Source organism: Anastrepha ludens, chromosome 4, assembly GCF_028408465.1.
Source record: "Anastrepha ludens isolate Willacy chromosome 4, idAnaLude1.1, whole genome shotgun sequence".
In the NCBI taxonomy this organism is placed as follows: domain Eukaryota; kingdom Metazoa; phylum Arthropoda; class Insecta; order Diptera; family Tephritidae; genus Anastrepha; species Anastrepha ludens.
In genome coordinates, this window is record NC_071500.1 from 78,869,872 (window position 1) to 78,882,435 (window position 12,564).

The 12,564-nt window shown below is 34.9% G+C and overlaps 2 protein-coding genes across 2 annotated transcripts; one reads left to right on the plus strand and one right to left on the minus strand.

The window, feature by feature from the left end:
• Nucleotides 1–5,517: 5,517 nt before the first annotated feature.
• LOC128859949 (heat shock protein 23-like) lies at nt 5,518–6,310 on the minus strand. Its single transcript, XM_054097118.1, has one exon. The coding sequence runs from the start codon at nt 6,149–6,151 to the stop codon at nt 5,639–5,641; it is 513 nt and encodes a 170-aa protein (XP_053953093.1). The 5' UTR covers nt 6,152–6,310; the 3' UTR covers nt 5,518–5,638.
• A 2,046-nt stretch (nt 6,311–8,356) lies between these two features.
• Nucleotides 8,357–9,099, plus strand: LOC128859948 (heat shock protein 23-like). Its single transcript, XM_054097117.1, has one exon. It carries the CDS (start codon nt 8,508–8,510, stop codon nt 9,018–9,020), a length of 513 nt encoding a protein of 170 aa, XP_053953092.1. The 5' UTR covers nt 8,357–8,507; the 3' UTR covers nt 9,021–9,099.
• The last annotated feature ends 3,465 nt before the right edge of the window (nt 9,100–12,564 follow it).

The following is a 12,564-nucleotide window of genomic DNA, read 5'->3' on the forward strand; positions in this document are numbered from 1 at the left end:
GTGTATAAACGCACTATGTGTGAAAAAAAGTATTGCCTTACATAGATAATTGTACATGAAACCGAATAAAAATGCCTGAACTAGGTGCATAAGTAGCCATATGCTGCATAAGTTCAAGTACATACAAACATATGCATGTGTGTGAATGAAGGACAACAATTTTTTTTTCAGCATACAAAGACAGCGGATACAAAGTAACGCTTTTTTACTATTATAATACAATAAAATTAATCTTGCTGCTCAAAAAAATTACGTTTTCTACCCTCTTGCGTCGTTTTCGATTGAGGGCATGTACGGGAAGTGCTGCTGGAGTGACAGTCCTTGGCCGGATATAAGTCCGGGTCGTTCCGGTAACGCTCATAAGCGTCGAAAACAACGCACAAGGCTAGTCAATGTAATATTTTAAATAAAATGTATGACAAATAATCTTATGCAACCAAACACACTTTTAATTTATCAAATAAAATATTTGCACGAATCAAGATATTTGATTAATACTTCCTAAAAGTGAAAACCTCACTTCAGGGAGGGTTACAGTTTTTAAGTTATTTGATTTCAAAATTTGATCAAAAATTTACCAAGAATCCTCTTATTTTGGTTATTTCAGCAAGCCGAAGTGCTGCCAGACATCTTATAAATAAACAATTTTAGAAGATAATAAATGAATAAAAATACAAAATTTTACAGTTTATTTCTATATTATATACGTCTATTCATATATATGTATATATATTTATATACAATACATATGTATATTAATGCTTGATTTTCAGTAAAGTATGTTTTATTGTATGCATTTTGAGTTTACAGATTTGTATTTGGTGGGTGTATTTAGATTTGTATTCAAACAAAAAATATGAAATATTAATATTTGATATATATACAATATATATATTTATACATAGATATATTTAATTTTAAACAAAAATACGTCATTAATATTTAATATATATATATTTTATTAAAAACAAATAGCGCCGCAGGCTAAAATTTGGAATAAAAAATCGCGCGATTTACAATAACACAATAATATGAATATATGATATATATTCATTATGTCCATTTATTATAAAAATTACTATCTTCATTGGTACAAGAGAATGTCGAAATACAACACTAAAAATGTTGAGAAAGATTGCCTCTTCGTAAGAGGTGCCCGGTTAATAGTTGCATAATAAAAAGTCAATTTGTGGTGGTTGGATACTTCAAAAGTACGTAGATATGTCTGCATTTTCGTGGCTTTACAGGCGAATTTTGCTTTCGCATGTTGTAATTTTTTGCAAAACAAATATGTACTTACTTTGCAAATAATGCGAATATTCATAACATCATTATTATCATTTTTCGATTTATGTTTTTTTTAATCCATATTTCAGTACAAAAACCTTTTCACCAAAACACATGACCAATTTTTTATATTTTGTACAAGTAGGGGCTGCCATAAATCGCAAACTATCTATGTATGTACATCTCACTGAAATAATCCTCTCTCTGGTCAATCATTATTACTTCTTGGGTACATTGGGGAAGAATATGTAAATCTTTACTAAGATTTCATTAATGACAATTGAATACTTTAAGAAAGTGTTATGGAATTGTTCTGAAATTGTATTATATATGTATGTATGTATTACTCTAATAAGCGAAAAAAAATGTTTTGCTATTAAACTACGTAAACTTCCTAACAATTGCGATGGGCATTATTTTATTGTACTTTGACTTATATTCGTAGCCCGTTATACATTTTTTGTGCAACAGCGATTTTGCAAAAGTTTAAGTGCAGAACATAAGTGAACTGTCAGCTTCATATAGATACAACATATTACATACCTACATATGCACATACATATGCGCATGCATGCGTGTATCAACACAACCACTACACATATCCCTGAACTGCTCTAACTTGATGCAAAACATCCACCAAATTTGTTTTAAAACAGCTGAGAGAGTAACCGCTCAACTTTTGTTATTGCTGCTACATCAAGTTCGTTGCCAGCAAACCGGTCGTTGTGCCGGCAACTGAAGCAGCAACAATTTACCGGCACGAACATCATTAAAAGCAACAAAAAACAGCTGTTTGCCAGACAAGTCTTTGCCATGCGTGTAAAGGGGCAAACGAGGAGTAGGGCCTATCGCCACGTACTTTATTGTGTGCTTTACTCAGTACATACTTCATTGCGCATGCCTTTGGAAAACTATCCCCCTATTTTTTTATAAACCTGTTCTGACTATTGGCTTCTACGCGGTATATTTTGTAAGTATGCGCTCAATACATTTACTACTTGACATGCATGCAAGGAAATGCGTATGTAGATGTTGACTGAAATTATGTGGCATTTGCAAAGGGAGGGTATGTCATATGAGCGACGTTTCGCCTGGAAACTTTTATAACATTCAGCTGATGGCTGGCTGTAAGGTAACGTGAGACATATCCACATATTAAAGTATTTGCATGCATACTTACTTACATATGGATATGCCTAGGAATCTTTGTACCCGGTGTTTATTTTGCAAACTCAGTTTTGCTAACACACACATACATACATATATTTTGCGGCTGCTGTTGATATATATACATACATATGTACTTCATTTCGCCGAAGTTTCCATGGAGGTTGACGATTTAGTTGCCAGCAACAAATTCGTCCAATTTGTATCTGCATTGGAAAGACGGCGACATTTTATTTGAAATGCAAAGAGTATTTATTTTTACTAAGTTTAGGGACTACTGATATATTTATGCAAATACACGCACACATATTTTTACGTACATACATATGTATGCACAAGTATGCTTGCCGCGTTTTAAAGCTGTTGTAAAACTGGAAATCTGCATAAAGAGGAGAAATTTGCAGGGAGAAAACAAAAATTGCCGGAATTGTTGGGAGTAATTTTATATACGCATGTTTGAACACATATCTACTACTACCTACATACATATGAATGTATATGTAAATGCATGTATGTATAAGTATTTATAATATATATGTAAAAACAATGGTGTGAAAACTCTAACCGATGAATATATGTACATATATTCTTGTTATTTTTATCCTTCTCCCATAATCTTCTTTGGTTAATTTTTTTAATCATGAATTGAAATAAGTATTAGAAACCTTTCAAATCCATACATATGTACATAAGTAAATAATATATGCATTGAGCATATACATACATACATATTTATGTATGCCCATAATAGATTTCTTCAAAAACAATACCCGCTTTCATATCGCTTCAATTCAATATCGCTTTCAGCTCCTGCCGCGGAAGTCTTCTACCGCCTGATACGGGTGCTTCGAAGTTATCGTTTCAGTTTTATATAGAGGAAGAAGTTAGCGGAGGTCAGGTCAATACGTTGATTGGGGAGCTATATGCATAGGTTGGGTTTTTCGACAGGTGTAGCAAAAAAGTGAGAGCCAAGATGCCTGAAACTGAGGAGAAGATGTTGAGAAGATTCTATCTCATCCTTCAGACAGCTTCTGTAGAAATTACTAGAAGCAATGCCCAGTCTCACCGCGTCGATACATATCGGAGAATATCCAAGAAGGGCACCTACAAAATTTGAGAGCTGCGGCTTTGTTAGCCTTAGAAGATCTTTGCATATTAAAGATAAAATAAATGATTGCGGGGCATTCGATAAATAACTAAAAACAAATATGGTCAGTAAAGGGGCAGAGTAAAATGTAAAAACTCTTGCTAGTTTGGTATCTTATCATAAATATTTACCAATAATTGTATGCAACTGTTGCTTGTTTACAATACTTGCTGTTATACGTTTTTTACCCATAGGACTTTTTTACCCTTAAAGTTATTGATATCTAAGGATTTGTGTACATCGGAAATCCGTTTCTTTAACGCTTTGATCAATATTATGTTGTCACTTCATTTGCCAATTAAAGTCCGTAAACAAATGTTTCATGTCTCCTCCGCGTAGTGTATCCTGGATAACAACAAGTAATTTGCAGCCTTAATGGGTTTTAAACCTAAATATCAAAAATATTTATTCGAGCCTGGTAAAATCGTATAAAAGAAATTACGAACCAAAGGAACTATTTCGATCTTTATAACAAGATTTTAACTATGATTGCAGCGCCTTTGCGATATCACAGTTAAGAAAACGATACCGTCTTCCCTCAATAAATGATTGATGATGGTACAACTCTATCATTTAGGAATTCGGACCATCCCTGCTCTAGAGCTGTATTAAATGTGGTAGCATAGCCTAGCCAGTGTATACTTATAAGAAGATGTCTCCCCTGCAGCATTTCCACAGCGAGGCCAATATGCTACCGAATAAGGAGCTTGCAGAGCATATTACTATGCTCCTTAACCGGGATCATAGTAGCCTTGTTGTGAAGAAATTGCAGGGGTCATATCATGATGCAACCCGTAGCTTTCCTGATGGAAGTACGCTGACACGTTTGCAGAAAACAAGCGGAAATTGTGAAGAGGGTAGAGGTTGAGTGGAAGAAAGAAGGGAGGAGTTAGCTCCAAGGAGCCGTAGAGGCTCGTTTGTGGTAATTGATGGATACACATTATGTGAGGTAGAAGCCGTGGAAGTTAAGTGCAACATGTGCCTCCAAACCGTGTAGACCTCTCCCTGCGAAGACTTACCTGAGTAAGTCTTAGATGGCATCACCCGTTGCACTGATTACATCTAACCGAAGTTGAGTTCAGGTGAAGCCATCTTTGGCAAACGCAGCAGAAATAACTTCGGGTCAAGAGTCAGGATCAAAGTCAACACTAAAAATAAGTATTAGGAACAGTCTTCCTACATGGAGTTGTTTCAGTAGGGATAGGTGAGGTGCAACGCACTAGACAGCGGCAGACCTTAGTCGGGGAAAGTCCAATTCGACGAATTCAGAAGCGTAATATAGATGGCAGATGCTGTCGATATCGAAAAGCAAAGCGAATGATACTGGTATTTCTAATCATCAAATAGTATTTACTTAATAATTAGTTTTAGAACCGATAATCATCATGGCAAGTTACACGATTGAACAGTACGTTCAAATGATAAAACTTTATTATCAAAATGAGTGTTCATTAACGCAAACGTTGCGCGCATTGCGCCCACTTTTCGGTAGACGTGGTGGCCCTTCCAATTTCTTATGGCCCATATTGAACCATATGGACCTAGACGACATGTGGTTCCAGCAGGACGGCGCTACGTGCCACACAGCAAACGCCATTTTATTCCATTTCAACATCTACCCGCCCTTATTGAAAAACCCTTTATAATGATTACCTAGTGTGATAGTGTGACGGAAAACCATGAACAATGACAACATTCGAGGGGGAGGCCATTGTAGTGTTCGCTATAAAAAGCTTTCGGAAGATCCATACAAATCAAAATTCTGAATTGAACTCACCCACATTCGCTTAGGAGCTGTACCGCCAATAAAGAAAAGTAGAGAATCAGAAAAGTTATGAGGAGTCATGACATGGAATGGAAAAAAAAATCTTGCCTGTTGGAATAAATTACCTTTGTTATAATTTATAAGCGATATCTTATTTAAAAAGAAAAAATTATTATTATTTTTTTTTTTTTTATGTACAATGTTTCGAATGCAGTTTAATGAGTTAAATAAACAAAATGTAATGGTAATGTAGTTTCCATACAGTTTCTATTCTATGCCTTTGGTTTTTCTTCTTTGGGACTCTCTTTTTGATTCTCCTTTACGTTTAAGTGCGCTGGGCCAGTCTGTTGAATTTGGATCACCCGTTCATTTGATTTATCTTCAATGGCTGGTTTTGGTACACTGACTGTTAGCACACCATCCGATGACAGTGTTGAAACTACTTTGTCGGCCTGGAAGCCTTTTGGCAGTGCATAGCGACGCACAAAATGTCGTGAAATATAACCATGGTCATCTTCTCGCTCCTCATGTTTACCCTCAACAACGATGTGGTCATCAACTACCTTAACGCTCAGTTCACTTGGTTTGAACTGCTGCACATCCATACTGGCTTGGAATCCATCCTTTCCCACAGTAGCGATGGGCAGATCCTTTTCAAACTTTCGTAATTGACCACTGGGTGAAGTACTAATGGCAGGCCAGCGGTTGTAGAACACCGGTTCGTAGAATGGTGTCAAGCGGTTTAAATCGTCAGCCAAACTCAAGATTAATGGTAGATTCGCCATTTTTATTTAAATTTGTTATATAGTAATCTTCACTTTTATTTAGAAAACGAAATAGAACACTTTCAGTAAAAAATGGTTTTGATTGCTGATGTAGTATATAACTTTGTTTTCGTTGGTACAACGATTTGTTTTAGTGCAACTGTAAATTTTACTATGCGGCTCATTGCGAGTGCTGGTCTTTATATACCCGCAGCTGTTAAGAGAAACCGACCGTTTCTGTATGCTGAGAGATATAACAACCCCATATGTGCTCACACACCTTTCAGAGTACGCATATATACATACTTATTTACGTATTTAAAAATGCTTTGTACCGACTTTTATTTGGTGGAAGAGAAATATTCGGCTTCTAGAAATTGCGCGAGGGTTCTTGTTCCTTATAGAGAATAGAGCATTCTATCGGTATGTATGTGCCTGTATGTGTATTCTTAGTGTGCAAATATTTGCAAATACAAAGATCAAAATTCATTGCAGACAAAAATACATATTTACCTTTGACTATGAGTGGTGTATACATAAATAAACATACATACATATGAATAAGCTATTTTATATTTCGTATGATAACCATTATTTTTAGGATCAACCACTAAGTGACTTGGCGTAGATTCTACTAACTTCGACAAAGTTCGACGGGTAGTTTTCCGCATTCCTCGAGCAATAGAGGCTTAGGGTCACTTTTTGATGAAATTGTATTATATATTCGCCCAATTAAATTACTAGAGGGGCCCAACTACTTTCTACATACATATGTACATACAAATAGGTTTTATGTCAGCCAAGGCTTTGGGGAAGCGTTTGTAAATGCTTTGAGAAATTTTTGTGTTATAGGTGTTGACGAACTTTTTTTACTTTTATTTTATAAACACACTAGAAATAAGTATTCTTAGTAAAAACCCATTAAGCCGGTCTGTTTTAGTAAATGACTTTTTGTACGCTTACAAATACAAAGCGTTAATTTGCTCACAATTTCAAATTCAACTACATACATACATACATACATATAGTATATGCATTCTCATCCTTGCGAGTGTCGGGCTTTGTGTCTTAACCTTACCCGATTCGGTTTTAAAATTCATGTTTTTTAATTTTTTATTGCTGATATGGAGCGTTAGTATACTCAGTCAATTTCTTTACAATAATACGATATTTGAAAAATATTTTCCTAAATTTTCATTACAAAATATTAAAAATTGAGCGAGAGACAGTGAATCTCCAGAGATGTTTAAAAACAATTGTTTCGCGGTGTACTTTGCATCATAATTCGCAACAGAATAAACTGAAACAAAAAAAATCGTGATGTATTTGTTAAACAAGATATTTCTCGAAGTATTCCTGGGTTGATTTTTTAATTTTTCGTATCGTTTGAAACTCAAAACGCAGATTTTCATTAGAAAGAAATCGGCTGATTTACATTTTCATGCATTCTAAGCTTCAATTCTTCTAGCATCTGAGGTGAGTATTTGGAAAAAATTTTTTTTAAACTGTTTGGAGCTATTTTCAACTATGTCGAGCTAACAACGTTTATCTTAATATTTTAGCGGTAAAACGTATACACATACATACATACATTTGTAACATAATCTGTGGTCGTATGACTTAAGTCGAAGCGAAATATTTATGTATTATATAATATTACACGTATGTATGTACATATGTATATATTTATTATTTATACATAAATTAATTTTTATACTAGCTCGTTCTAGTAAATAATCTTATCATTAAATTTTTTCTATAATTTTAAGTACTATATATTACTAATTAAAAATTATAAAAGTATACGAACGATGTAGTATATACATAGATTGCTGTTCAGAAAACAATTTCACTTTTATCTTAAGTCGTCTTAGTGTATGTATATACATACATAGGTGCGTTGGCATACGACCAGAGAATATAGCATTTGTCATGTACATATTTAATACAAATATATATGTAGATGGACATACAAACTAATAAAATATTATATTCTCTATAAGGAACAAGAACCCTCGCGCAATTTCTAGAAGCCGAAATTTTCTCTTAGACCAATTAAGTCTGTGTAAAACACTTTTAAATACGCCCATATGTATATGCATATGGTTGCGCTCAAAGATGTGTGAGCATGTATCGTTGTGGTTGTTATAATCTCTCTGCATATCGAAATTGTTTCTCTCAATAGCTGCGGGTATATAAAGACCAACACCCGCAATAAGCGGCGTAGTAAAATTTACAGTTGGAACAAAATCAAATCAAATCAAATCGTTGTACAAACGAAAATAAAGTTATATCAACAATTTTTTGTGCTTAAAAAGTTTTCTATTTCGTTTATTAAATAAAAGTGAAGAGTATTACATAGCAAATCAAAATTAAAATGGCGAACTTACCATTAATCTTGAGTTTGGCTGACGATTTAAGCCGTTTGACACCATTCTACGAACCGGTGTTCTACAACCGCTGGCCTGCCATTAGTACTTCACCCAGTGGTCAATTACGAAAGTTTAAAAAGGATCTGCCCATCGCTACTGTGGGAAAGGATGGATTCCAAGCCAATATGGATGTGCAGCAGTTCAAACCAAGTGAACTGAGCGTTAAGGTAGTGGATGACCACATCGTTGTTGAGGGTAAACATGAGGAGCGAGAAGATGACCACGGTTACATTTCACGGCATTTTGTTCGTCGCTATGCACTGCCAAAAGGTTTCCAGGCCGACAAAGTAGTTTCCACACTGTCATCGGATGGTGTGCTAACAGTCAGTGTACCAAAACCAGCCATCGAAGATAAATCAAATGAACGGGTGATCCAAATTCAACAGACTGGCCCAGCGCACTTAAACGTAAAGGAGAATCAAAAAGAGAGTTCCAAAGAAGAAGCTCCGAAGGCCTAAGGCATTAAACTTTTATCATCAAATTCTTAAGTCATTCTACTATCCGTTAATTCATAGAATTGTTTCCGTGAAATAGTTCCATAGGTTAATTAATTTTTAAAAGAAAAAAGATTTTTTATAAATTTGCAAAAAATTCTATTAACTAAATTAAATAAAAGAAAGCTTAAATAAAATGTGTGTTTTTATTTAAATGGGGATGGAAGTAAAACAAATAATTTTTAGTTTTTCCGCATATTTGTATTGGTTTCAAGTACAATATTTGCAGCAATCAACTTTTATAATTTGGCATCAATTCTAGCGAAACTTTCGACAACATCGCACGTTCTATCAAAAAAGTGCTTATAATGTTCGAAAGTTAGCTTGAAACCTCCCAGTACATATATTTTATCAGAAGAGAATCGATACATCCGTGAGCGTACAACTCGTTACTGAAAAATTCATATTTCGGATTGCAAAATACGTAAACACGTCTTGCATTTCACAGTTTGCGAGATTCTGGCATCCGTGATCATATAACAATGTACGCTTTTTGTGTTCATTTTTCACCTCATCCGGTACAAGAATTGAATTCGAGTGAATACAAGTGAATTCGAGTAAGAAACACAAAGCTGTCTTCTTCAGCTTCATTTTGCAGCAATGCTTTGTACTAAAGGATACAAAAAAAATATTTAAGAGTATTATTAACGATTTGGTATTATACTTAAATAAATACGTCGCCCATATTGAGTTGAGATTGGCAACCACGATGGCATATATTGTGGAAGGAGGACTCCCACGATCCATTGGAAATGAGTCATTCACGGATCTTACAATTTCCAAACTGCATTTTCTTGGAAGTAAATAAATTATATTTAAGGATCGATGGATTTCTTTGACTATAGCTATGTTTGTATTATCTTTACTTTAACTAGAAGGTGAAATTAAAAAAAAATTTAAAAACTATATATTCCGAATATGGCCCAACTCGGGCTACAGTTTTTCATTCATTTTTAAGATGTACTTTTAGCACAAACCAAATAGGATAATCTCTTAGATTTTGGCATATATACCGACCACAGGGCCTCCCAAAAGATTCCAAAGCTAACCTTCCCAAAATTTCATCAAATTTTTTCAATCTGATGAATGGACGAGCCAGAGGTGAGTTCGAGAATACCCTTTGCGAAATAGAGCAAACAACTCTGAACTTGCCGAAAAGAGGTGGATTGCTAGTGCATCGAAATATGAACCCGCCCAGGAACAAAGAAACTCACTATGAACAGGGATGCTATTCAAATGGTTAGTCTTGTCATTATCCTCGATGCCAATCTGAACTGCAAAAGGCACGCCAAAGCAACTAAGACTTCCAAGCGTACCGAGTTTAACATGACTGTGGAAAAAGCCGCTTAAAAATGTAGAATAGAGGAGTAAAAAATTCTGGGTAAGATAAACCGTATGTATATGTATGTTATGGTGCAGTTAGAACTCACAGTAGTTTTTTTTTTTTGGTGTGCTTATTTTCTCGAAAAAGTATGGGGAATAAAATATTTAGCTCTAAAAATTGTATGAGACTTTCGAATTCCGTAGGTAATTTTCTATGAGAATGTATTGAAGAAACCATAGGTCAGAAATGTGTTACGAGCCCGCATATTTTTAACGAATAATTTACATTTCCACCAAATTTTATTTTCGTTTTTGTCTGCTCGATAAACATTTTGCCGTCGGTTTTAAACTAAATTACCAATGGAGACTTGAAATTTTCAGTGTGAACTAAAAGTAGTCTACATAAAGAATTATTAATATAAAAATTAATTAATAAAGACAAAATATTTACTTTTGCACATCTTAGTCTACATACATACATACATACATATGTGAGCGAATTGAGTACAAACGCAGCCTTTATAAATTAGACTACGCACACAGTACTCAAAACCAAATCAGCCCCTTATAAAATTTCAAATAATTCCAACAAATAAAGAAATTCATTAACACACGTAAAATTTGGTGTATGTTCACACCTTGTGTTTCCTTATTAAATCAATACACATTAATAAAATATAACAAAAATTATAGGTACATCATTTGTACGTATAATACATAATACATATGCATAAATAATACCTTTCTCAGGTACCTGACATACGCCTATGACATGTGCATGCTTGCATACAAGCTTTTCGACCTAAAGTTACAAGCTCAAGTCATGTAGGAGAAGTTAAAAGCAAGCGGCTTCAAAGTAAATGTTGAGAAAACAAAGCCATTACACTTTAATAGAGCTCTATTTGAGCTGTTGGTAGTGGGTGCGCAACAATTTGAAAACGTTGGAGTCCCTTTCAGCAAGCCGGTGGAGGAACAGACAACGGACAGACCGCGTACCACCCGGCGACGCTCTACAGATGCAGAAATAAAAGCTCTTGGTCTAATATGGAATGAATTGAGATCGTTAGCACATAACCGCGTTCATTGGCGAAGGGGAGTAATTGCGGCCCTATATTCCAGATAGGAATAGAAGGAATCTTTACATCTACACATAGCCTATGCATGTCATATAAGTCTTGTCATATAATTGTTTGTTACTTTTTTTGAATTAAGCTGTTGATAACCAAAAATTAAATTATGACCACCATATGTATGAACACACATACATAGATAACGAAATTTAAATTGCTTGCTAAAGAGACGAAGCATAATATGAGTGTATCCACGAAGTACGCGTGTCTTGTGTGTCTTGTGTACCACGTACTCTGTGCTCTTAAAATATTGTTATGCTGTGCTCTCCAACAATGATTATCTATGTATCACCGTGATGTACATGGTACATATGTATGTATGCACATTTATATGTACCTATGTATATGTATAAAATGTATGTGAGCACTATTAGAAAATTTAATTTATTTGTACCGTTTTTAGTATGAATAACTGAATATGTACAGATGTAAGTTACTCTAACCCTTTAATATTTGTATGAAAAGAAGTTTTTGAATACTATTTGTTTTAGCTTTTTAGCACAATAATATTAATAATTATAATAATAACCGCTAAAATTGACAGAAAAAAAGTGTTGTTTATTTTAATGAAAACAAATATCAAAAAGTCTATAGACCATTGCCCTAAAAAATCTTCTATGATGTCCTGATTTAAGCGGTATGTCAGGGTGCATTCCATGTCATATTGGTCCTGGATCTACCGATGCAAACAACTGAGCAAATAGTTACCACCACAGCACTCACCGTCATAAACTCTCGGGCTCAATGAAAACCGCTACTGCGAGAGGACTGTCCTAGTAGCGTTGGACCTAAAGAAGGTTTTCGAAACTGTCAGCCAAGCCACACAACTAGATGACATTTTACTGTCGACACCGCGACTGAGTAATCGCGAACTACCTGAGTGGTCGTCATTCGTCGGTGCTATTTCGAGACTAAATCTCTAAACAGAGGAAAATGAAGTGATAATGGCGTCGGACAATGACATTGATGACCTGTGTGCTAAAGTAAACGACTACCCCGTCTGCCTTTCTCGCATCTTCACTGCGAGGAAACTACAACTTCACCCCACGAAGTCC